This window comes from Myotis daubentonii, chromosome 2 (genome assembly GCF_963259705.1).
Source record: "Myotis daubentonii chromosome 2, mMyoDau2.1, whole genome shotgun sequence".
In the NCBI taxonomy this organism is placed as follows: Eukaryota; Metazoa; Chordata; class Mammalia; order Chiroptera; family Vespertilionidae; genus Myotis; species Myotis daubentonii.
Window position 1 is genome coordinate 209,118,967 of NC_081841.1, and position 27,505 is coordinate 209,146,471.

The following is a 27,505-nucleotide window of genomic DNA, read 5'->3' on the forward strand; positions in this document are numbered from 1 at the left end:
TCCCATACCTCTTATTCTTGTGTGAAAGCTATCCTTCTGAATTTCAGTTACATTGAAAGTGCTCATTAAGTCAAATAGCTTTTATAGTGAACTTATTGGTCTCAAAGCACTTCGGTGGATATTTGGAAACATGGAATAATCAATCACATATGGCCTCAATTTTCAAGAGGCCTATGTGTTTGAATTATTTATAAAATAGAAATGCAGTAAAGACTTCGAGATTTTAAAAAATATGTTCTACCATGATTTCAGGGTGGATACTGTGAAGTTAATTGCAAACTGCTATATGCATTTATTAGGAAAGGTGAGAGGAAATGAAAAGTCCACGTCATGATAAGAGGGTGAACTAACAGTTGCCGATTACCACCCCCAAACATGACCCTGCTGGTATCTTGAAGCAAGAGAACACTTGGCTTATCTCAGAACCTAATATTTAAATGGCAAGAAACAGCTGATCAGCCAGTTCTCATGTAAGTTAAGGAAATAATGGTCTGGGTAGAAAGGAATGGGTACTAACTAGAATCCCTTAGCAGCTCTTCTGATTGTGTCTGGTTGGACCGATTACTGTCCCAGCTCTGTATGGGGGCAGAAAATCACCAGGAGCAGTTCAGTGCTGACTGGAGTCACTGGGGTAGCATCAGAAACGTGCTAATGAATGGATTATAAGAGAACTCCACATTGTCTTCATAGGTGGGTGACTATGAAATGAATTCGTCTTCATCTACCACCGCTAGGTGAATCAACCCTTTGCAAAGAGCATTGCCTAGAACTGAGATATTAACAGATGCCCTGAAAGACAAGCTTGGTCAGTGGAAGAGAAAGTGTAATGGGGAAAGTGTTAGGAATATATTAAATATTAGAAACTTTCTGCCCTAAAACAAACTCTACCACAATCTCCAAATACTCAGAAAGAGAAGAAGGTAGGATCTGGGTTTTCACCTCATCCTATCTCTCTACCTCCCTCCCTCCAATAACACATTACAGAATATGAATTCAAGGGACTTCATAGCTAAAAGTCCCTGAGAAGCATAAGGACCATAAGATAAAGGCCCCCAAATAAACAATTTAAACAAATAATTTAAAGGCAAACAAAAAAAGAAATCACCTTTTCCTACTACCCCAGCTACACCACTGTCTCATTGGGGACCTCCTGACACAGAGATGACACCAGGATCCGTTCTAATGCTACAGCGGATGTTGTCCTGATTCCTTGGAGTCCCTGTGCATGTATGTGGACATTTATATGAAAAGAAAATAGAGCAGCTCTTTAAGTAGCCCGTGAAATAGAACTAATAGAAGAAATCCTAAGGAACAAAAAGGAAAGCTACATACTGGAAAAAAGGTGATATTCCATGAAGAAATTAGTCATAAACATTTACAACAGAAAATATAGTCTGATAACATAAAAAGGAACACCTGACCAAATTCCAGAAGGAAATAAATGAATCCCAATGTATTTTGGGATTTTTAAGTCCTACTTTTCAGAAACTGATGGATCAAACAGTTGAAAAAAGTTTTCGAGGTTTTGTATGTATTGATAGTCATATGCTAATAGGTATGCATTGTTGAGTGAAAATTCATGGGGAAGAAAAGTTAAGAGTATGTGACTTTCATGTCAGAATGGGGGGGAAACAAGAATATGTGTTGGATCTTCATATTTGCTTGTATTTGAGTAGAAACACTGGAAAGGTAAACGAACAAAAATATTTATAAGGGACAGAGGAAGATGGTGGGTGTAAGGCATAAAATTAGATTTTTGGGTGTATATTTTAATGCAGTTTTGACTTTGTAGATACCTATACAAAAAATAAGTTGTTTTTTCTTAAAGAAGAGGCAGCTCAGGGTTTTCCAAGTCAACCACTTCAGATCCAATGGGGATGGCTTCTGGGATCTGAAGTTCCCCACTACCGAGGAATTGCCATAGGAAGGCTTTGAGACCCAGGTTCTGGAGGTTCCATTTGTGGGCACTAATGCTGTAGGTGGTGGCCAGCCCAAGATTGTAGGTATGAAAAGAAGTCGGAGATGTGAGTCGGGTTTGAGGGCAAAGATAGAGGGAAGATCCCCAGTTAGAAGAGCTCTAGGGCAGGACCCCAAAACTACTTGTTAGAGATTTGCTCAAAGGTTGGGGATGCAACTATCACAGCAGAGGGGAATGAGACACAGTCATCAAAACTCTGATCAACTGGTGTATCAGGCCATTTATACCAGACCTAGATAGACTAGGAGAAGGTGAGGGCGTTCCAAGACTGGCTTTGCAGGACTTTACTGTGGCTTCAATAAGGGCCAAGCCGATCCTGCTTGGCTGCTGGGCTCAAGGTACATGAAAGGATTATGGAGAGAAGAGCATCTGTGTAAATCATGTAAGCAGGTCCTGAGGGAAAGGGTACATATTTTTTTACATTCTGATAGTAATGGTTGGGTTTAAAAAATGCTAAAGTACATCCATCATGTCATGTGATGCTCAGAAAAACTGTTAAATAACCAGAACTCATATGTCTGCTACTATTTCTTAGATAAGAAGACTGGTATCAAGTAAGTGAAATGGCAGGTTCATGTTCACCGAGAGAATCCAAGGCCATGCAGAGAAAGTACAATTCTTATTGCTGCTCATTGCCCTAGTGCAGTGTTTCTCAGCCTTCTGGCCCTTTAAATACAGTTCCTCATGTTGTGACCCAACCATAAAATTATTTTCGTTGCTACTTCATAACTGTAATTTTGCTACTGTTATGAATCGTCATGTAAATATCTGATATGCAGGACGGTCTTAGGCGACTCCTGTGAAAGGGTCGTTTGACCGCCAAAGGGGTTGCGACCCACAGGTTGAGAACCACTGCCCTAATCAATACTCTATTCACTTATCACTCATTCGAGTACCTGAAAAGTCAGGTACTAGTTAACAAGAGGCAGTCTTTTCCCTGAGCAGCTCAGAGACCATGAGGTCCTTTTTCTGCTAATACTGTGTCCAAAAGGCATTTTCTTTTCCAGCCTTTAACTGCCACTGACAAGAAGAAATGCATAATAAAAGTATTAAATTCAGCTCCAAGGGGTGTGGAGACCTCACTGGGAGGCCGGAAAGCCCATTTGTTCAGGGTCTAATTACCGAGCTTTGTAGTTTGATGAGATTCCCTCACCTGTACAACCCACATGTTTGTTCCTTAGAACCTTCTCACTGATTATTAGCAGCAGCATCAAGGAGAGGACAGGGAAATTAAAAAGATGAAACTCAAGTCCCTCAATTTTTCTACTTTTTAGTAGCCCGTGAGTAAGAGTGATGAGGAAGCACCTAGCCTACTGAAAAATTAGGTGATTGAGTCATTTGATGATCATTCAGCCCAACTTCCCTTCCTCCCTGCCCCCCCCCCCCCAACCATTGCCCTGGGTAATAAAGTTGGAGGATTCTCATGGGCACATGACAACTTGCCTTGGATTTTATGTTTTTCTATTCTTTTATGTTAAAAATTGTAAAGGCCTTCCCAAATATACTGAATTGTTTCCATGTTAAAAACACTGTTTGTTTGGTTGGTTGGTTTTAAGTTAATGGGATAGTGAGTGGTAGAGACAAAGTAAAAATTCCAGAAATGATAGACCTGCCATCAATCTGAGGTCTGCTAACCCAGATATTTTAAGATGGAAAACAACAACAACAACAACAACAACAAAAAACCATTATCAGAATTGAATGAGTAGATTATTTTTTAAACCATAAATGAAGGCATCAAACAAATTCAAGTGCATACCGCTTATAACTGGATCCTAATAAAAGAATCTGCAGTTCACTGTAAAATATAACTTAAAAATGAGATTGTTATTAAAATAATTAATTCCCAGGGAGACCTTGCTGGTGTGGAACATGTTTTTCACAGTATAATTTGATAAAACTATTTGCAACATCTGTCACAAAGAACAGATTGAATTTAGAGATATCCACAGAAGTGTTATAAATAATACTTAAGGTATTGCTTTGTTTGGTCCCTGAGAATTGTCTAAAACCTGCCATCAACGGTCCACTAACAGTGATTCCAGTGACAGTCATAAGCTATTACAGTTTCCAGAACTGGTTGTTAGCGATTGGCTTCTTTAAAGAAGAAGGCAGCTGTTTGAAAATGTTGGAAACAGAATGTGGTTCCTAAATAGGCTTCTAAACAGAAGTTTGTGTTGGCCGGGCAGAAAATTGCAGCAAGGTGTTTTAGAAGTAATTCCCTCCCCTTGCGTAATTCAGATTGCCTGTCAACCTTCTTTCTTCCAGCTGGCTCAGTCTTGCCTGTTCCCAACCCAACCTACTGAAAGGCTGAAGAACTGAACGAGAAGAAAGGAGGAAAACAAGCATTATCACTCACCTTTCATTGTTTTCCTTTCTTAAATATGACCACAACTGAGCAAAAATGTCATTATACTTTGATAGAGTGTGAAAATATGACCAGACCTATTGCAGGGAACTGGACTGACACCACATTAACCACAGACAGAAGGTTAAAGATGTACAAACCTTGTGAATCAAGCTCTATAAAGTGTGTCACTTTGGTACCTAAGGTAAAAATTGAGAAGGGGGCTGGAGATTAGAGATTAAAAGAATCAATAAAAAATAAATCTATTTTAACAAAATTAACCCATAAGTAACCATCTGTATTGATAGACAAATAGATTTCTTCTGTTAATCTGACACTATCCTATCTAATAAAAGAGAAAAATGGTAATTGGCGTACGACGATACCCTTTTCATTGGCTTATCAGGGCTATATGCAAATTAACTGCCAACTATGATTGGCAGTTAACTGCCAACTAAGATTGGCAGTTAACTGCCAACAAGATGGCGGTTAATTTGCATATGTAGGCACAATGCAGGGAGGCGAAAGGGAAAGCAGGAAGAAGCCCCCTGACACTGACAGTGATCGGAAACCCAGGGGGGAGCTAAGGCCCCAGGGCCGCCTTTGCCCTGCCCCCCAGCCATGATCGGAGAATCAGGCGCCTTTGCCGCCCTGGCCAGTGATAGCAGGAAGTAGGGGTGGAGCCAGCGATGGGAGCTGGGCACAGTCGAAGCTGGCAGTCCCGGGAGCAGGAGCTAGGGGTCCCTTGCTTGGGCCTAAAGCGAACCCCACGATCGCGGGGCCGCTGCAGCTGCGGGTCCCCGCTGCCCGGGCTGGACGCCTCAGCCAGAGGCGTTACGCCTGGGCAGGGGCGGAGCCTGCAACCGCAGGGAGCTGGGGGTCCCCTGCCCCGGCCTGACACCTCTGCCAGAGGCCTCAGGCCTGGTCAAGGGGCCGATCCGGTGATTGGTGATCGGAGGGTGATGAGGGTCAACTCCTCTGGCTGAGGCATCAGGCCTGGGTGGGGGGCGGAGCCGGGGATTGGGGTGATATGATGGTCCCCTTGCCCAGGCCTGAAGCCTGGATCAGAGGCGTCAGGCTTGGGCGGGGGGTGGAGCCAGCGATCAGAGGGAGATGGGGGTCCCCTGCCCAGGCATGATTCCTGGGCCAGAGGCCTCAGGCCTGGGCGGGGGCCAGAGCCAGTGATCAGGGGGAGATGGGGGCCCACTGTCCAAGCCTGACACCTCTGGCGGAGGCGTCAGGCCTGGGCAAGGGGCCGATCCTGCGATTGGAGGGTGATGGGGGTCAACGCCTGAGGGCTCCCAGTATGTGAGAGGGGGCAGGCTGGGCTGAGGGACTCTCCCCCACACACACACACCCAGTGCACGAATTTCGTGCACCGGGCCCCTAGTCTATAATAATAAAAGCATAATATGCTAATTAGACTGGATAGCTGAACAACCTTCCATCATTCCGGAGCTCCTTCCAGATGAAGCCACAGCAGTGGGGGCTGAGGCAGAAGTGGTTAAGGGTGATCAGGCAGGCAGGCGAGCAGTTAAGAGCCAGTGGTCCAGGATTGCAAGAGGGATGTCCGAATGACGATTTAGGCCCAATCCCACAGGCCTAAAGTTTTGTGCACTGGGCCTCTAGTAGTATTATAAAGCCCTCAGCCCAAGGCAATGAAAATAAAAGCTACTGGACTACAATAAAACTTACTGGAATACAATAAATATACCATGCTGATGCAAATTGTTTGCATCCACCAAATGGACTTGACATATTTTTCTTTCCTGATATGCACCAATACAGGTTTCATATATTTAGTACTTTAAATAAACAACTTACAGATGTACATATATTAGGGTAATGTATCTTTGCCTTTTTCCTTTTCTATTCCTTTTTTATACCCTATTATTTCCATTTTCATCACTCCATGTTTGCCAGCAAATTCTAAAAAGTGGTTGACATAGAATATACATAATTGGTTCTTATAAGACAGTCAAGGATACAAGTTGTCAAGGTATTTCTCAAGGTTGTTTATTTCAGAATTAGTTGGATTCATGTTTTTTCTTTGTCTCTCAGTGGTGACAGTGACCCAATTTTTACTTTGGATTCTAATAAAAGTAGATTAATGTTGGAAAAAGCTTAACTAATTGCTAATTGGTCCCTTTGACTACAGGAAAATTTGGATTCAAATTTCATAAAATCAATCTCACATTTATTGACTAGGTATCACCTGCCCTGACATCTCTTGTAGGTATTTACCAACTACTTTCTGATTTCTCTACTTCATAAGTCAACACATTTTGAGCTTGGGTTTTTTATTTCCTGATGAGTCATCACATGTTTATTTCACTCAGATTGCTGGTGAGTTATTTTCTAATTTGCAGTTTCCCTATTCCTTCTCTTCCTTTCCTTACTTCTTTCCTCTCTCACTCCCTCTCTCTCTTCTTTCATCTCTCTTTTCCTCATTTCTCTATTTCCTCATCTCTTTCCCACCCTTCTATTATCCTTTCTTTAGGTTGCTTCTTCTTATAATTATTGAGTAAGTTTCCACTCTGTGCCCGTCACTCTTGGTTCCAGTAGCACAAGCACAGTTCTTTCATGAGAAGGTCAAACTAAAACAGTGCTGCTCTGATAAGGCAACAGCAGAATGTGTACAGGTGCTACGGGAAAACCCAGAGAAAGAAGCGGGCAGTTCCGCGGAGGGGTAAAGGACTGAGGGGAAGAATTGGGAACATTTTCAAGTATTAATTTTTTAGGATCTGTCAGAGAAATGAGGAGGACATTTCAAGCAGGAGGGAAAATAAAAATGTGTACAGAGATATGAAAATGCTCAGGGTGTTCATAGAATTGTGAGTAGACAGAGAGGAAGTGACAGGCAAGCAGCAGGTATACAGGAAGATTTTTAAAGGCCCTACATTCAATGGTAGGCACTGTGAATTTTATGTTACAGGCAATGAACTCCATATAGGGTTTTCAAGAGAGTAAGCAGAGTGGCTTACTCTATTTCCAAAAATCATTTATCATAGAAGTGGATTACAGACCCTTCAAGGAAATTTATCAACAAAAACTCTTATCTATGATCCCTTCTCAAATAATTTCATAAGCAAATAGCCTGAAACTGTGAACCCAGGAGCATCTCCTGCCAGGGGGGGTGCTGACTGCTTCCCCCTTGGAGGCAGGCTGTGTGCCCAGCGCTGATCAAGGAGGAGATGGGTGGTCTGTGAGGAACCAGTCACAGCTGGTACTGAGCCTCTAGCAAGGATCTGCTCAAAGGTCCAGCACCTCTCTTCAGCATATATTTTGAGGACATCCAATTTGTGTTATCAAAACCTGTTATGGCAAGTGGGGGGATCCAAAATAATATCAGAATGAAGGCATTGAATCTGTGCATGCTTGCTAAGGGCACCCCGCTGCTTCTTGAGGGAGACCTCAGTTATTCTGTTGTGATTGTGATCCATTTTCAAGTGGACGTGGGGCAGCTCAGAATGTTTGCCATTAAGTTTTAATCAATTCCCTACAAAAACTGTGGCACATCACATACAAAATTGCAGTCATATCTTTGGCAGCTTTAGTAGAAAAAGTGGAAAATTGCAGAAAATTGTAAAAAATGAAAACAGTAGAAATGGTTTACCCTTACTGATGACCTTTGCCTCAAATTCTGCTAATCTATAATTTTAGTCAATGGCTTAAATTCTGCTTTCGATTTTCTTCCTTGTGTGAAGACTGGCCCCTTTCATCTAGCATCCCAACTGAGTACTTACTCACCCCTGATTACCAGGTACTGAGCAGATAGGTACATATTCAAATCTCTAGCTCTAAATGGTGATAAATACTTATTATAGACTACCATTTTTAAGGATATATAATGGAGTCAAGACAATCTCTTCAATAAATAGTGTTGGGAAAATTGGATAAATACATGCAAAAAAATGAAACTAGACCACCAACTTACACCATACACAAAAATAAACTCAAAATGGATAAAGGACTTAAATATAAGACGGGAAACCATAAAAATCTTAGAAGAATCTATAGGCAGCAAAATATCAGATATGTTGGAGCAATATCTTTACCGATATAGCTCCTAGGACAATGGAAATTAAGGAGGAAATAAACAAATGGGACTACATAAAAATAAAAAGCTTCTGCATAACAAAAGAAACCATCAACAAAACAACAAGAGAGCCCACTGCATGGGAGAACATATTTGCCAATGTTACATTCAATAAGGGTTTAACCTCCGAAATTTATAGGGAACTCAAACAACTTAACAAAAGGAAGATAAACAATCCAATCAAAAAATGGGCAAAGGACCTAAATTGACACTTTTCAAAATTGACATACTGAAGGCCAAGAGACATATGAAAACATTCTCAGTCACTAATTACCTGAGAGATGCAAATCAAAACGACAATGAGATACCATCTCACACCTGTCAGAATGGCTATTATCAACAAATCAACAAAGGACAAGTGCTGGCTAGGATATGGAGAAAAAGGAACCCTCTTGCACTGCTGGTGGGAATGCAGACTGGTACAGCCACTATGGAAGACAGTATGGAGTTTCCTTAAAAAACTGAAAATGGAACTCCCATTTGACCCTGTGATCCCACTTCTAGGAATATATCTCAAGAAATCAGAAACACCAATGAGAAAGAATGTATGCACCCATACGTTCATAGCAGCACAATTTACAATAGCTAAGATTTGGAAACAGCTTAAGTGACCATCAGGAGATGAGTAGATTAAAATACAGTGGTACATTTACACAATGTAATACTATGCTGCTGTAAAAAAAGAAAGAACTCTTACCATTTACAACAGCATGGATGGACCTGGAGAGCATTATGCTAAGTGAAAGATAAATATCACATGATCTCACTCATTTGTGGAATATAATGAACAACATAAACTAGTGAACTAAAACAGATCCAGAGACATAGAAGCACTGAACAAACTGTAGAGCCTGGGAGGGAAGGCATGGGCAGGGTGAGAGAGGGAGGGTAAGAGATCAACCAAAGGACTGCATATAAGCATATAAGCATAACCAAAGGACACAGACAGTAGGAGGGTGGGGACATGTGCTGGGGGTGGGGAGCAGACAGGGAGAGGTCAATGGGGGTGGGGGGAAGAGACTTTCAGCAATAAAAGTTTAAATTAAAAAAAGACTGCCATTTTACACACATATTTTGTGATTGTTTTGTCTTCGATTAAATTGCAAACATTTCAAACTTTTCTTGCAAACATTCCAATCTCCCTTTGTATCAGATTACTGGTTTTTAATATCAATAAGAGCTATTGGCTCCAAAATTTACATACATTTTTTAACTTATAGGTCAGTTTGCACTATTATGTTGAGAGTTTTTACCATATATTAATGCAATAGTATCAAGGCTATAATCTTTGTAATAAAACTCCATTCTCCTCTCCAGACTTAGAATTGTGATAATTTACTCTACTTATTTGCCTCTTAATCAAATATGACCTTGCATTATATCTTATATTCTGGTGCAATTATTTGTGTTGTAGGGTTTCTCACAATAAACTATAAGCACTCAGGAAGCATGAAATGTATGCTGTTCTTTTCTAGTTCCCCAAGCCCTCAGATATTACTTGGCATATTCATTATTAAAAATGTCCCATCAAGGTTAAGTATTTTGATAAGAAATTTGTTTATACTCTAATACATTTAATATATAACCCAGAAAAGTAGATTTTCTTATAAGCTTACCTATCTTATTACCTTATTTCTCTTGTAATTTCTATTCTCATTTGCTATGAAACTTTTCAATTTTATGTGATAGGAGTAGCTAAATAGCTCCCTGAAACAATGGGAAAGTAGATTAAAACATAAATCATATTTTCCAGTATATAAATGGTGATCTTCCCCCAAAGACGGCTATATTTCAAATAGTCACTATAAAGCAATATAGGGAAATACACAGAAGCATAGGTGAGAGAAGATACAAATGCTATTAAAAGTAAAGCAAAACAGCATAGAAAGGAAGAAGGAAAGAGAAAGAAAAAAAACACACCAATTCATTCTGACAAGAGAAGTTTGAAAGAATTCAAGGATTGACTCATAGGAAAGGAGTAAGTTCTGAAACAAATTAGAGGAAATTTAAAAATGAGCTTTGATTATGCAGAGATAGAAACAAACAAATACGTTCTTCCTAAAGAAGAAAAAATTTACCTCCTTAACCCTAGAACTAAAAAATAGTACTTATAAATAAAACCTTATAAATCAATCAGGGATGCTTGAGAAATAAGAAAAGCATACAGGTAAGACAAAAATATATATTGAGCCTGGCCGGGTGTCTCAGTGGTTGAGCGTTGATCCTTGAACCAGGAGGTCATGGTGTGATTCCCAGTCAGGGCACATGCCGCCAGGGTTGTGGGCTTTATCCCCAGTAGGGGGTGTGCAAGAGGCAGCTGACCAATGATTATCTTTCATTGATGTTTCTGACTCTTCTCCTCCCTTCCTCTCTCTGAAACCAATAAAAACATATTTAAATATATATATTGAAAAGGAACTGGTATTATTTCTGAGAGAAATACCTTTAAAATTCTCTTCTAAATAATATCAATGTTTTTCAACTATAAAAAGTTGAAAACATGTTTTCCAAGTTACAGAAGAATAAGGAAAGTGTTTCAATATCATTCAAACCAGTCAGGTAAATTTTAGCTCTTTCAATAGCTGGTATTCTCTCACTTTATAAAATTTGCAGAACATGGTCCATTGTTCTGGACCTTCTTTCCAGCTAAAATATTAGCATCACTTAAGGGAGGGAAATTGATTTTTTTAAAGAATAAAATAGAGTTTAGGGGAGCAACAAGCTTCTAAAATTTAAGAAACTGCCAGCAAAAATACCAATTCGCATCCAAAATCATACGCTCATATAAATTGATAGTGTTAAAAGTTGAATTCCAGAAATAATTCTCACTCATTGTTTTCATTCAATTGCCAAACATTGATTGCATTCTTCCCATGCACAAACCAGTGTACAAAGATTTATAAGTTGACAAGACTCCCTAGAAATAAGACATTGGACCCTACCATTATTTTTGCATCTGGGGCAGCAGCCAATATTGGCACTAATTGACTCAGACATCAGAACAGTATATCAAGGTGATGCTTTAAGATTTCATTGAACCTGCAGACTTTAATATTCTGCCCAAGTACTGAGGATGTGTTGTTTATATTGTCCTTAGAGATACTAATATAGAGACTCTTCAGTCCTAAGCTGTTAGGAGTGCAGGTGGGAGGTTTGGCTGATAAGGATTCTCACCCTCCCTTAGTACACACATAAATAGGACACAACCTTTGATACAGATTTACACCCAAGGGAATCTGGCCAAAAGGGATCTCTTATTGTCTTTATGGGGTGGTGGATATAGATTGATTACCTATGTCATACCTAACATTTCATTTGTTATTCCATAAAACTCATATAGAGTACTCATGAGCAAATTCATGAAGAACACTCAATCTCTGTCCCGCCCTCCCCCACTTTTTCTAGTTTTTAAAAAGTTTAAATATAATTGGTATACAATATCATATTAGTTATATTAGTTTCAGGTGTACAATATAGTGGTTCCAAATTTTTATACCTTAAAATGTGATCACCCCACTAATTCCATTAATCACCTCTCACTGATATCCAAAATATATAAGGAACTCAAGAACTGAGAGCCAACATGGCCAGTAACATCAGCATTAAGTTATATACTGGAGCTTGGCTGCTTCAAGAAGAGAGCATGTAGTTTTACAATGTGTTGTTCACAGATAAGGCATTTTTAATTGTGACTGTACTTATTGAAGGCAATGGAAGTATTAAATGTGTTCTCATGAGTCAGTATTTGCAAATTGAGGAAGGCTTTCCCTAATCCTCTCTTCTCATATGGTTTTATTTCCCATTTTTCTCTTGTCTCTGTTTGATTCCTAGATCTTTCTCTCTCCAGCTCTCCTTTGCCTCTCATCCCTAAAGCTGAGTCAACAAATGGGAACTCATTGGTAAATGTATTCCATGGTTACCCATCCTGTTGACCTTTTCTGGCTGTTTGGTAGTTATGTAAAGTGGTCTGTAGTCAAGGCAATTAAGGTCTCTAAAAATGCAAACTGCATGACTACAAATTTCTGTGCTTTCCCTGCTTCTCAGCAGAGGAACTGATTACAGTGTCTGTTGGCTTGAAGTGTGACAGGAGAATACACAAAGAAAAGTATACAAGATAAACTTCTCATGGTGTGTTGCTTTTGGACTGGGCACAGTTTAACAATGTTCAGTTGGCATAAACATATCTTTCATAAACATTGTCTATAATCCCTGTCTCTACCTCCACGATTTCTGATCTATTCTCAACCTCCATTCCTACCACTCCACTCTCCTGTCACCAAGTCTATAAAAAGTTACTAGGTCCTAAAATGCAAAGGACACGTTACTTTTTAAATTTTGAACACTCTGCACCATTTGACACTATCATCCCCTCTGAAAACAACTGTCTTCAAATAGTGTACCCCTATATTACTTTTATCTTTAAAATGTAGAAAATAATTAAAATTGCAAAAAGGTTAAATAATGTGTTGAGCACCTATGAGGCCACCATCTATCTTCCAAGTGAAAACATTAAAAACAAAGTTCCAACTTCCTTAATGTTTTCTGATTGCAATCCCATTTTTCTCAATCCCCATTTTTCAAATTCTTAAATAACTTCTATTGATTTGCATTCTTTAAATTTTAAATAAATGGAGGTAAACTGTATTTCTCTATAGTAGTTTTTGTTTAGTATTACTGTTTTCAAGTCAATCATATTTTGTCAGAGATTTATTTATATTGGTATATATGGCAATAGGGTATTTCTTCTTAGTCTAAATATAGTATATTCATTGTTAAGAATTGTGTACAAATTGAAATATCTGTACTTATCCTCAGAACAATCAATAAAATCTCAATTTTGAAAGAAAAATAAATATATAAAAAATAAATGAAATATACTTTAGTTGACTGCACAAAAGATCACCTGAATAACTTGCTAATCAAGTAGAGTTTATTAACTTACTGCAGTGAAAAAGAACACAGCACTGACATAGTTTTCAAAGTGTTTTAGAAGGCAGAAAGTAAGGAAGGATATTTATGGAGTTTTAGAAATGGGGCTGGGAGAAATGGGGCATTTTAAGGTGAGTCATACAAGGCAGGAAACAGTTAAATGATACCTTACTGTGGTTTAGCTTTCTTTGTTACTACTTGGCTTGCTTTCTGTCAGTTGCTAAGTCATATATTTTGCCCATTTTTCTATTAAGTCTATTTTTCTATTTTCATTTTATTTTGATCTTGTTTTATGAAAACCAATTATTTTCTTATTATGTGTATTGCAATATCCTATCTCAACTTTTACCTTGTCTTCTTTTCTGTGTTTTATGTATTTAGATTCCTATAAAGTTTTTTAATGTAGCAAATTCATCAATATTTTCATTGTAGTTTATGTATTTAGTCCCATTCAAGAAATATTTCCTTATAAGGAAGTTAGAAGGAAAGCCTCCTGTGTTATTTTTTTTCTCCTAGTTTTACAGGTTGGCATTAAACATTTGACCTTTAATTTACTAGGAATTGATTTATGTGCTTGGTATACACCAGGAACTGATTTCGTTTTTCACCATGTCTTCTCAGTATAACAGAGAATATCTTTTCTAATTTTCTACCATATATCACGCTTTCATATATGTTGGACTACTCCAGGATCTAATTGTTCATGCTATTTCCTATGTAATATATACATAGAAAAGCTGCAGAAAGAGTGAGTATCATGACCATGCTGGGTTAGACTCCCTGTGGATATAGGGAAGCACACTGGCCATCTTCTATCACCCTCCATTGCTAAGGTTCAGGTGCGAGAGATAATAAATGGAAAATAGCAGGACTCTAGACTCCTGCCTGCAGAGAGAGAGACTCAGGAATGAATTGAATAGAACCACTGAGCTCAGAGATGGCATATGAATCTAGTAAACCTGGAATTAAAAAGCCATAGTTTGAGAGCCAGTCTCTCAGCTTCTCAACATATTAGCCTTGTTTTGAGTGTTATCATAGTGAGAGGGAGCCTTTGAATTACATCTCTGAAATTCAGGAGGTGGCGCTTCAGCACAACCAGCTGACTGAACAGGAAACCACTGCAGGTAACAGAGTCTAGGCGACCCCTCCTAACAACTGGCCCCTAAGCATGGAGACCCTTTTCTAAAGATGTGGTGAACTATCGGATGAGTTTGTTCATCTGTCTATGAGGGGAATCAAGAATGAGTAAGTATCTCTTCTTCCTGCTGACAGAACAGTTTTTAGTTTGAGCACCAATCTAACCTCCAGGCAGAAGAATAGAAAAATCTCTTAGAATTCGATTGCTGCCTCTGTTAGGTTAAGCTGGGACACGGCAGCAGCTCCAACTCCTGGCTCCTGTGGGGCACTGTGCTTCCAGTCCCCATTACTGCAGAGCTCTGTATCGCATCCTGTCCCAAGTCTGAAGGCTAGCACCCCAGGTGGCTCCCCACACTTGGGGTGATGTAGCTCATTCCACTTGGATTCTGCCTGAATAATTTCCTGACATAAGTTCCTATTTATTTCAGAACTTACTCCTTTCCTATAAGAGTCAATCCTTTTAAGAAGGTGGCCCAGAGTCATCTGTTTTAGTGCACTGTTAACACCAGTTTCAACAGGTCTATCCTCTTGCTAGTCCCCTCTCTGCTTTCCCTTTGGTCTGGAGGCCTCAATCCTATTATTGATGACTAGGGGCCCGGTGAACGAAATTCGTGCACTGGGTGTGTGTTGGGGGGGGAGTGTCCCTCAGCCCAGCCTGCCCCCTCTCACATACTGGGAGCCCTCAGGCGTTGACCCCCATCACCCTCCAATCGCAGGATCGGCCCCTTGCCCAGGCCTGACACCTCTGGCCTAGGCGTCCAGCCCGGGCAGCGGGGACCCACAGCTGCAGCAGCCCCGCAATCGTGGGCTCTGCTTTAGGCCCAGGCAAGGGACCCCTAGCTCCTGGGACTGCCAGCTTCGACCATGCCCAGCTCCCATCGCTGGCTCCACCCCTACTTCCTGCTATCACTGGCCAGGGCAGAAAAGGCACCTGATTCTCCGATCATGGCTGGGGGGCAGGGCAAAGGCGGCCCCAGGGCCGCCTTTGCCCTGCCCCCCAGCTCTTAGCTCCCCCCTGGGTTTCTGATCACTGTCAGTGACAGGGGGCTTCTTCCTGCTTTCCCTTTCGCCTTCCTGCATTGTGCCCACATATGCAAATTAACCGTCATCTTGTTGACAGTTAACTGCCAATCTTAGTTGGCAGTTAATTTGCATATAGCCCTGATTAGCCAATGAAAAGGGTATCGTCGTACGCCAATTACCATTCTTCTCTTTTATTAGAGTAGATAACATATGCTGATCACTGGGCTGCTCTGTACAACACTTAGCAAGGCTACCAATGAGTTAGAAGACTGCCATGTTTCTTCTTGGTAATTATTACATTAATATGATAGACAAGACTAGTGAGTCCAAGAAGGTTGACCGATTTACCTAAGATTACAAGTAGTAAACTCATTGAATGCAGAGGCAGGATTTGAACCCAGATGCTCTGTTCCTCCCATTGTGCCTTTTCACCTAGCATGCCATGCACTTAAGTTCTCATTTCCATGTTCAATCTGCAAGCTGGGTCATCTTACTGCATTATTTCAGATGCCTCAGCACAGTGTGTAACTAAATATTGACAAATCTCTCAGCCAGCCCCATTCTATGTCCCTTGTGCCCTGTCCAGAGTCGGGAGGGGAGGTGTCCTTCACCTTCTCCTACTCTGCCTTCTTGATAAATCCTCAAATATTACAAATGATGGGAAATCAACAGTTTTCCCTATTTTATAACATTTTTTAAAATTTCCAGTTTCTTCTATTTGCAGTCGATAAAAGCTACTGATTCAGGGATGCCATCATTCTTAGAGAGAATATTTAGCTACAGAAAAGTTTTATAACTACATTATTATATTTTCTCTCAACTACTTAAGTTGGAAATTGTTTTCCACTAGCTTTAATTTCTAAAATGTGTCTTGAAAAGTCAGAAAAATGTCCGGAGAGCTCAGCTGACATGCCCTGGCATCAAGACTCAGGGAAGGTTATGCTTCCTCAGCTAAGGAGATGCGCAAGTCATTTAAAGACTTATTTTAAAGTTCAAAAATGAAATTATTACTGTACAGGGATATCAACATGGTACTTAAAGGGTACAATAGGAAAGCAATGACTGATACTTTATATGAACAAATACCTTTTTATGGTCTATTGACAATTCTGTGCGTGAAGTAGCAGTTATTCGCATTACCCTCTAAATGGAGCATTGTTCAGAAGCACTGGGCTGTAATAATATGCCTCACATTACCAGTGGAATAAAGTGATAAAGGAATTGAACTATTTTGGAATGATAGCTGGAGAGATGCTATGGGATCGATGAGTTGGCCGCCTAAGAGAGACAGGCAGCGAGTAAAGAGAGCTCCACCCCTTCTGATTGCTGACTAGGGCACATAAGCAGGGCTGGTACTTTAACTGGGTAAAATAATAAGTCACAACACCATAAGGGGGCATAGTTTTTCTTGGTCTCTCTTGATATGAGCAGAGATACATTGGAGTTTACTGGACCAGAGAACCCAGTTGGCATAGGCTACTTGGGACCATAAGACCCTAGCAAGCTGGGCAGGGTCCCAGGAAGCCCTCCAGGCAGGCAGGAAGCCTTGTGACAATCGGCACTGAGGCAAACATCTGGTGCTTTGGCTACCTGTGCAGCAGGAGTAATAAGAAGACAGCTTTGCAAGCCTCAGGGACGCAGCATTCTCAAGTAACAGGATGGATACCAGGATTACAGCTGTGCTCATGATTTGAGATCACACCTGCTTGGTGGGGATTGGGTCTCTTACACGTGTTCACTCTTATTTCAAGAACTGACCAGAATGAGTCATTAAGTAACAGAGACTTTTTATTTGCCAGAGCCTTCTGCAGATTATGAGTCATAAACTCAATAGCTCTTTATCCATGGTGGTTCTTTCTGTTCACCTCTTATTTACCAGTTATATCTTATTCACTTTTGTTTTTCCCACAGTATGTAGCTATATGCCTGCCTATTGTGACTTCTTAGTGAATGTATGATAATGCTCTCCTTTTGAAACCAGCCCATAAGGTGGGGGGACATATTGTTTTAGTTACGCATAACAGATCTTCTTAGAGAGAATAATAACTATTAGGTCACGGTCTGTTGGCAGATTTGAAGGAGGAAAGTAAGACTCCTTAGTCATGGACATAGTGAAAAGCATAAAATGAAGACCTGTGATGCTCAAGCAATTACTAGGCACTGGGTGCTAACTGATAGCCCGAGAGGATAGGAAAAGGGTTGAGGAGAGGTGGGGAACTGAGAAGCAAAGGGGAAGTAAAATCAACCAATGAGATTGTTCCCATGGTGGACAACAGGACATTTAATACTTGGTCCTGAGATGCTCATGCTATTGGGAATCTCATGGTTCTCTGAACTCTCCGGTTTGTGTCTGTGATATTTTGGGCATAATGGAATTTCAGCAGTGCCCAAGAGGCAGTGCAGGAAAAGAAACTTACATTTAGGGTTCGTACTTGGGACATGAGTATGAACCCTAAATTTAACTCACTTAGAGGAGGAGGAACAGGAGTCTCAGATTGACCAAGTTAAATCCTCTGTTCTGACTGTTCACTCCAGGGAAGTTCTTGGAGAGACTGGAAGGGACTTAGGCCTCCTTCACTGGAGGGGAGACAGAAATCAATCTGTTTAATTTAAATTTAAGGTATCTGTTAATTTTACAAGACTTCCCTGTTCTAGTCCGTAAGGGAAAACAATTCTCTAATTCTCTACACAGCTTATCTTTCCACTTTGTTATTCAGTATGGATCTGGCATTAATATGTGTATATATATCTGGATCTTTAAAAACTTCTGATTACTGCCCTAACCGGTTTGGCTCAGTGGATAGAGCGTCGGCCTGCGGACTCAAGGGTCTCAGGTTCGATTCCGGTCAAGGGCATATACCTTGGTTGCGGGCACATCCCCAGTAGGGGGTGTGCAAGAGGCAGCTGATCGATGTTTCTCTCTCATCCATCTTTCTAACTCTCTATCCCTCTCCCCTCCTCTCTGTAAAAAATCAATAAAATATATTTTTAAAAGAACTTCTGATTACTACAAAAATACATTTGTAATCCTTCAAAGTGACGAACTTCTTAAATTAGCATTCTATTGTGGACTTTCATATTACAAAAGTACTTGTTTGTTTTTATTGTTAATCCTCACCAGAGGATATTTTTCTCCATTGCTTTTTAGAGAGTGTGGAAGGGAGCGGAGGGAGAGAGAGAGAAACATTGATGTGAGAGAGACACATTTACTGGTTGCCTCCCCCATGTGCCCCAACCCAGAATTGACCAGGAATTGAACTGAGATCCTTCAGTGCGTGGGGCATGCTCTAAGCACTGAACCATACTGGCCAGGGCTAAAAGTCTATTTTTAAGATTCCAGGGGTGGGGAGCTAGAATTTCAACATCCAAGATTTAAAGTGGACAAACAGAACTCTGCCCATTGTCCTCGCCACTAAAGCTTATAATACAGCTCCCCTAAGTATTGTCATTCAATGTTGAGAAAACCTCCCTTCTGAATGATTCTTATATAACACCAGCATAACTCCACTTGTCCTCAAATTATTTTACTAATTTTAGTAACAAACCTGTAAGTACTTTTGTTATTCCCACATACACAGGTGAGAAAATTGATGGTCATTGATTGATGCTTATGGAATTTAAACTTCTATGTGGTGGAGCCAGCACCAAACACACCTGACCCGGAGACCTAAGAACAGGAGTGACCGGTAAGTGAGGGGGGAGTCCAGCCTGTGCCCCAAATTCTTTCCCTAAAATGTTCCTCGGAACACTGTACCTCTTACACGCCAAGGTGCACCTTGCATAAACCTTTTAAGAAAAATATGGAAATTAAAGCAGAGACTCTATTACTAACTATGCTGGCACCTGGCAATGTCATAACATGAATTATACAATAAAGCAAGGCAATTATGCCCAAATGATTAATCAAAACTACTAAGAAACTTATAATATTACCATATATTAAAATTCATCCTACACTCGTCTAATTCCATACTCAAAATTACACTAAGCCAGACTCATTCCTTGAGTATAAACTAGAGACATTTCCTCAGCCTCTCTCTCACCTTTTCTTCCTAGATAGCAATAATAATACGGCTAGTTTAAACAGATTATGCAGCCTACACAGATTTTCAGATCAATCTAATTTTATCACAACAGTGACACTGTGAACTAAGAGTGTCGAGATGTAAACATCTTGTTTTAAAGATGACATCGTCAAGCACAGACAGTGTTCCTGGCTTGCTTAATTTCATTAGGGGCATCCTGACCCTTCAATCCTCACTCTGTGACCTGCTCTAAATTGCTATGGATCAAGAGAAGTATCCCTTTCAGCTGAAAGAGGCCCTTTCTCCAGCTAAACGGCTGCCTGGCATTAGGCATCGCCAGTCCCTCAAGCCTGCAGACCACCACCTTTTCTCTAGCCACCCTCCTCACTAGATACTACTTTCCCTTCTACGGTGTTAGGGTGCCTCTTAAATCCAATTAAAACCTCCTAAATTGGAGTTTCTGTTTTTCCAGCAAACTGTTGGTTTCATCCTTCTGTGGCACTGACATAAAAAGCCCCTTGGCGCCAAACCACGTTCTTTCTCTTTGGGTCAGAACCGCTTCCCAGGAAGGGCCCAGGATCCTCTCATTTCTTCCTGGTTTCCTGCTTGTCAGTAACACTCTGCAGCCTCACCGATGGGGATGGTGCTGTGGCAGGTCTGGCTGACCGGCTGCACCAGCAAGGGGTTTGCATCAAGGTCCTGGCTGGCATTCTCCAGGACCAGCTGGTGTTACCTAACAGGTGTTACCTAACAGGTGTTACCTAACAGCGTCTAAATGAAACCCCAGGCCCTTTGGGAAGTGAGGGGGGAGAGGAAAACCAAACAAAACTCAGTGGAGACAGGAGAGCATTGATGGAGAGAGAGAGAAGCACCCAGGAAAGGACTGGAGCTTTGGGAGGCGGAGGGAAGCCGATTCACCTGGGCCGCCGCGGCTTCCTGACCTGAGATTTCCGCTGCGGCTCCACTTAGGATCCATCCGTCTGTGAACCTTGCTCTTCCCTCCGCCTCTTCCCTTTCTCTGAACGCCCAGGGAGGCCGAGAGCTGCTGTCCGCACCGGACAAGCCACGTGCCCCCGGCAGCCTTGGGAATGCCCCCCTTACTGTTTCTTTATGTTTTTTGGGTTTGTTTGGTTTTTTTTGTTTGTTTTTGCTTACAAGGTAATCATCTCCTCACGGACTTAGACTACCCCGAGTCACACAGCATGCTCCCCGCCTAAGGACCCGGGTCAATGGAAAGTTCTGGATACACAATGACCTTCCCGTCGTAAGTTAGAGAGCACTGTCCCATTTTTAGCCCCAATGAAGCTCTAATGTGTGAGGGCCTCAAAGTCACATCAAAAGGAAAAGAACACGGCCTAGAAAACAAAAGTAACTTCAGCGTAATTCAGTTTCTTTACTTGTATTGACACTATCCAACGTGGGGGTGGCTAGTAAATATTACGGGTACGAGAAAATGAATGGACTTCTGTTTGGTTCTTGACGTTCACCTCTGGTCCTCGCCATCACGCCTGGGTTACTAAGTCACGCTCCTATGTTGTTTGCTAGGGTTTGAGGGTTAGAGGTAAAATGCCTTCCCTCAAGCGCACGCAGCAAGCGAGAGGCACACACAGGACGGAAACCCGGGCCTCCCGCTGCCTGCGCAGAACACTGACCGCCTCCCATGGCTGTCTGATCAACATTAGCCTTTTTGTGAAATGACACTGCTCTCCTGTCCATGGAGAAGATACTTAGAAAATAAGAATGAGCCCTAACCGGTTTGGCTCAGTGGATAGAGTGTCAGCCTGCGGCATGTACCTTGGTTGCAGGCACATCCCCAGTAGTGGGTGTGCAGGAGGCAGCTGTTGCTTCTAACTCTCTATCCCTCTCCCTTCCTCTCTGTAAAAAAAAAAAAAAAAAATCAATACAATATATTTAAAAAAAGGAAATAAGAATGAATTAAGTTTTTTGTGTGTGTTTTTTTGTCTCTGTAGGAAAAGCATAATCCACAGACAGAATGTTATACATTTGCTTTATCTTAATATAACTTTTCTCGATGTTAATGATTAGCTGATAACATTGTGATTCTATTTGAAAATGAAAAATAGAGCAGACGTGTCCTAGCACAGGGAATGTTTGGTCTGTTGTCTCTACGTAAACATAAGTCAAGTCTACAGGCGGTGATCTTCAGTTACAATTCGAGTACACAGCCACCGGTCGGAACCAGTTTAACAACAAACTGGTTCTCTTAAATGCCTGGATTCCTTTACTACCTGTGATACAAAATAAAACTCTGCTTTGAGTAGGAAGTCAACTTTAGAATTTGAATTATTAACATAGAAAGAACTGTCTAACCCAGCCGTGGGCAAACTACTGCCCGCTGGCCGGATCCGGCCCGTTTGAAATGAATAAAACTAAAAAAAAAAAAGACCGTACCCTTCTATGTAATGATGTTTACTTTGAATTTATATTAGTTCACACAAACACTCCATCCATGCTTTTGTTCCGGCCCTCTGGTCCAGTTTAAGAACCCATTGTAGCCCTCGAGTCAAAAAGTTTGCCCACCCCTGGTAACCCTACTACAATCCCAAGTCACTTTCCCCCAATTGATTTGCTACCTCACTTCTTCAGTATAGATGTTTAAAAATATCGCGAACTGGCCTACCTTTTAATGCAGAACCTGTGACGCATGGTGAAGTGACAATTAGCAAATTGGTTATTCCTTGAATCTCCTTTCTTCCATTTTCCAGTCCTTCTTTCTTCCTCTCCTCCTTCCTCCCGCCTTCCTCCTCTCCCGTCTCCCTTCTCTCCCCCTTCCTGTTTTTTTTTATTTTTTATTTTTAATCTGAACTCTCTCAGGTTATTCCTTTTCACCCTCTGATCACTCTGGCAGCTGACCTGGATATCAGACAAATTGGTTCTCTGAAAGCCAGCTTGCCTTCCCTTATAAGCCCTAATTCAGAATAGTAGCTGTTTTCACTTTATTCGTTGAACCTTTAGAACAGGACTGTTTTATGAATTTAACAAAAGAAAATAGAAGAATAATTTATGTCATTAACTGCATCAGTCTTTTTAGGGAATTATGGTAAGTATGAAGCATCAAAGACTTTTCTGAAAGTAATTGGAATGTTTCACAGGTTTGATTGAACTTACTTGGCCCTAGGGAGATTCTTAATGGGTGATTAACAAATGTATTTCAGTCTGTTTTTTCCTCCGTTACCTGAAATTACTCTAGCTAGCAGTGTAATAGCGTTTTTCATTCAGGGAACTTCAAAGAGCTTTAAGGGTCACATTCAATTCTAGAGTTATTAACAATAATACAGTATCTTTCCTTTTTAAAAATCACTTGTGTACTTGACATTTTTGTAGAAAAACCTACAGTAGAAGAGTTTGATACTCGATGTAATTCTAAAAACCTGGGCCCTGTGTTTCAACCTCAGAAAGCACAGTTAAACAGCCAAAATAATTAAAAATAATCTCATTTCTTTATTAACTAGAAGATTCTCAATATCAGGCTCATGCAGTTATTGGATGCCCCATGTTCTCTTGTCTACTTTGCTGTCTAAGGCCCCTCATGTCTCCTGGTGCAGAGCAGCTCTTCCTTTATTCCCTTCAACACATCAGGTCTTGTGCAATTGTGCATGTTGGTTGCTGACTAAGCAGTCTAAGAAATGTTTGCTGGTTTCATGCCTGCTGCTGGGTTGTCTGAGTTCAGCAGGGTGGCAGTTTAGGAAGGAAGATGGACATGAACGTGGAGACAGCCGGGACAAAATGGGAGCTATGAGGATGCGCTGGAACCTGCATCAGTTTCTCACTGCCTCCAGCTTTGCTGGTTCCAGTGGCCGCAGGAGAAGGCAGCGAATTCACCAGTGAGCTAAAGATGCACCGGGCCTAGGAGTATGGGACACGGAAGGAGGCACCTGGGGGACTTGGGGAGCTACAGGCACTCTGTCCAGTAAACCAGGTCAGCCAGCAGAGCAGGGACAACCTGTGTGTGCTGTGGGTGCTCTGCGGCCCCTGCCCGACATTCTGAGCATAAAGATACCGATGGCTGTGGCTACACACGGTTTCTCAATCCCACGCAACATGTCTTCTGTGGTCCATGACAGCAAGAATGATGCAGGAAAGGGAATGTTGGAAAAATGTAGCTCTAGCATAGCTAAGTGGATGCAATATAAACCCAGCATAGTGGTGGGAGGCAGGGACTTCATGGAAAAAGACAGGATAGTTGACACTTCTTTCTGCACTTCAGACATTAGCATGCTGTTGGTTTAGATGGAGTAAGGAGGCCCATTTACATTTTAAACACAGTGTATTAGAATTGCAACAGGTAATTATTCAACTTAAGTTAAAGGCATAACAACCTGAGCTCCATGTTAAAAACGACACTTTTGATCCATCAGTTATTTACACACAATCTGGCAAAGGTGGGCCTGTTCTCCTACGTCAGTGATGGTGAACCTATGACACGCGTGTCAGAGGTGACACGTGAACTCATTTTTTTGGTTGATTTTTCTTTGTTAAATGGCATTTAAATATATAAAATAAATATCAAAAATATAAGTCTTTGTTTTACTATGATTGCAAATATCAAAAAAATTTATATATGTGACACGGCACCAGAGTTAAGTTAGGGTTTTTCAAAATGCTGACACGCTGACCTCAAAAGATTCTCCATCACTGTCTTACGTCCTGCTTTCAACTAACTTTATGATTCAGTAAAAACTGTCAATACAGCCGGCCCACGTGGCTCAGTGGTTGAGTGTCGACCTATGAATCATGGGGTCACAGTTTGATTCCAGGTCAGGACACACTCCAGGGTTGAGGGGTCTATCCCCAGTCGGGGGTGTGCAGGAGGCAGCTGATCAATGATTCTCTCGCATCATTGATGTTTGTTTCTCTTTCCTTCTCCCTTCCTCCCTGAAATCAATAAAAATATACTTTAAAAAAAAAAACTGTCAATGCATTCCCATGTAAAACAACCACATTATTATTGTTAACTAGAGGCCCAGTGCACAAAAATTGTGCACTCAGGGTGGGGGGTGGACCCTCAGCCTGGAGCCCTTGGGGATGTCTGACTCATGGCTTAAGCCAGCTCCCTGTGGGGGGTGGGAGTAGCCGCAGTCAGCCATCCTTAGTGCTGCCACCAGGGGGCAGCTCCTGCATTGAGCATCTGCCCCCTGGTGGTCAGTACACGTCACAGGGACTGGTCATTCCACTGTTTGGTCAATTTGCATATTACCCTTTTATTATATAGAATAACTATGCTATTAACCATGTCATTTCTCATGTTAATACATGAGCTTGTAAAACCTTCTGATAAAAATTGTACATGACCGAAACTTACCATTTACAGACAAGTTATTGCTCATCCGACATCGTGACAGCTGGATAAGATTCTTTTTTAAAAGATATGCAGGATGCCGAAACCAGTTTGGCTCAGTGGATAGAGCATTGGCCTGCGGAGTGAAAGGTCCCAGGTTCGATTCCGGTCAAGGGCACGTACCTGGGTTGCGGGCACATCCCCAGTGGGGGATGTGCAGGAGGCAGCTGCTCGATGTTTCTCTCTCATCGATGTTTCTGACTCTCTATCTCTCTCCCTTCCTCTCTGTAAAAAATCAATAAAATATATATATAAAAAATTTTTTTTAAAAAAATATGCAGGAATTAAAGCTTTTGCAAACTTGGCTCCAAAGAAGTTTTCTCAACCTTCTCATTATTCAGAAAGGAATTCAATTAAAATCAACTAAATAGATTTCAAAGAAGACAAAAAAAATGACAAAAATTGCAATCTCATGGTGAAGATATAAATTGGAACCATTAATGGAAATTGTTTCCATATTACTGACATTTGTAATCTAGAAGCCTTAAACTTCAGTATATTTAATTCAATGTAGAAATCATAAAATTCCATTTGACAACTTAGATGTTAAAATGGTTCAAAAACAAACATATAGGAAGTATGAAGGTTGTTAATATGCTTATCCAGTGACTTTTAAATATTCCTTATTTGGGGGCAATATTCTTAATCTCTTAAATATTCATTAAACCGATTTTAATGGATAAAAGTAATAAAAATCATTTTGCAGCAATTACATAAATGTGAGTGAAATATAATCCTATATAATAGAGTTAATATACAAATTGACCCTCACACAGTAACACCATCACAAGATGGATGTGAGCACAGCGGGGGTGGGGGCGGCAGCCGCTCCACAGGGCTTCTTCCAGGGTTCCCGCAGCCCTGTGGGGGGGTGAGGGTCCCGGGGGCCACTTCACTCGGCTTCTGTCAGGGTTTCCTCAGCCCTGCACGTGCGCCGCAGGGGTGGGGCCTGGCAGCCGCTCCGCATGGCCCGGAGTGGGGCATCGGGGTAGCACTGCAGGACTTGGGGCCGTCCCGTGGTGTGCCGGCCATGCAGGGTGGGACTCTGGGACTTGGGGTGGTCCCAAGGTGCAGGAGGTGGGAGGGGGAGAGGTCCTGGGTCTTGCACGATTTCGTGCAACGGGTCACTAGTATGTTATAAAACGCAAGTGACTCCAGCGTCTTCAGCATGCGTACAGGCTCTTACACCCCACTGTTTGATTTTACAGTCCTCGATAGATGATTCTCTCCCAAAGCAAAATACTTCATTCAGCCATATTGGACCTGTACCTACAGAAATCAGATACAATTGCATTATTAGGGCGTATAGTTTAGTTTTTATATTTGAGTGGAACAAAGCCATTTATTTACTCACTAATTTAACAGAATGTGTTGATCATTGTCTATATACAAGTTCTGTGCTCTTTATTAGGATTCAAAAATCAATCCCCAGCCCCAGAAAACTTTATATTTTGTCGATGTGTAAAATACTGAAATCCAAAGTGTAAGAGCTGTAACAAAGGTACACAGTTCTACAAAATTACAGATTAAAGAATGGTTGGTTTCCTCTAAGCATTTGGCAAATTATTTTTATTTTTAAAAATAAGGAAAGAAATAAGATTCAGTAGTAATGGATATAGGCAATGACCTGATGATTCAAGTGTATGGATATGGGGTAGACCTGGATCATAAGGTATCCTGGAGTTCTTAGCCTCTAGTATTTTAATTTACATGGGCCCGGTTTCCCAAATATATCATCTATTTTTAATTAACCTAAAACCACTACTACCAGTGAAGGTCTTACAAACTGTCCTGTAAGAAGACCATCGATTATTTTTTTAATTGATTAAGGTATTATATATGTGTCCTTATTCCTCTCTTGCCCCCCCCCCCCCATGACCTCACTCCCCTGGTGTCTGTGTCCATTGGTTAGGCTTATATGCATGCATACAAGTCCTTCGGTTGATCTCTTCCCCTTACCCCCACCCTCCCCTACCTTCCCTCTGAGGTTTGACGGTCTAATCCAGCCATGGGCAAACTACGGCCCGTGGGCCGTATCCGGCCCATTTGAAATGAATAAAACTAAAAAAAAAAAAAAGACCGTACCCTTTTATGTAATGATGTTTACTTTGAATTTATATTAGTTCACACAAACACTCCATCCATGCTTTTGTTCCGGCCCTCCGGTCCAGTTTAAGAACCCATTGTGGCCCTCAAGTCAAAAAGCTTGCCCACCCCTGGCTAATCCATGCTCCTCTGTCTCTGGATCTGTTTTTGTTCATCAGTTCATCTTGTTCATTATAATCCAGAAATGAGTGAGATCATGTGATATTTATCCTTCTCTGACTAACTTATTTTGCTTAGCATAATGCTCTCCAGGTCCATCCATGCTGTTTCAAATGGTAGGAGTTCCTTCCTTTTTACAGCAGCATAGTATTCCATTGTATAGATGTACCACAGTTTTTTAATCCACTCATCTGCTGATGGGCACTTAGCTATTGTAAATTGTGCTGCTATAATCATAGGGGTGTGTAGGGAGCGGCTATAGAGTTAAGCCTTGGACTGACCTGTTGGCAAAGCCACAAACAAGTCCCAGCTTAGAGGACACAGCCATCTTAGCATAATTAGG

General features: G+C 41.2%; 1 protein-coding gene and 1 long non-coding RNA gene across 2 annotated transcripts in view; both read right to left on the reverse strand.

The window, feature by feature from the left end:
- Nucleotides 1–22,301, reverse strand: part of LOC132226465 (uncharacterized) — a 149,524-nt gene extending 127,223 nt beyond the window's left edge. Inside the window, exon 1 of the long non-coding RNA XR_009451061.1 lies at nt 22,180–22,301. This is a non-coding gene — a long non-coding RNA (uncharacterized LOC132226465). The remainder of the gene's footprint in view (nt 1–22,179) is intronic.
- A 2,898-nt stretch (nt 22,302–25,199) lies between these two features.
- MSR1 (macrophage scavenger receptor 1) overlaps nt 25,200–27,505 on the reverse strand; it is a 69,119-nt gene continuing 66,813 nt past the window's right edge. The window contains exon 10 of the mRNA XM_059685555.1: nt 25,200–26,166. Within this exon, the coding sequence (XP_059541538.1) occupies nt 26,033–26,166 (134 nt within the window). The 3' untranslated portion in view covers nt 25,200–26,032. The remainder of the gene's footprint in view (nt 26,167–27,505) is intronic.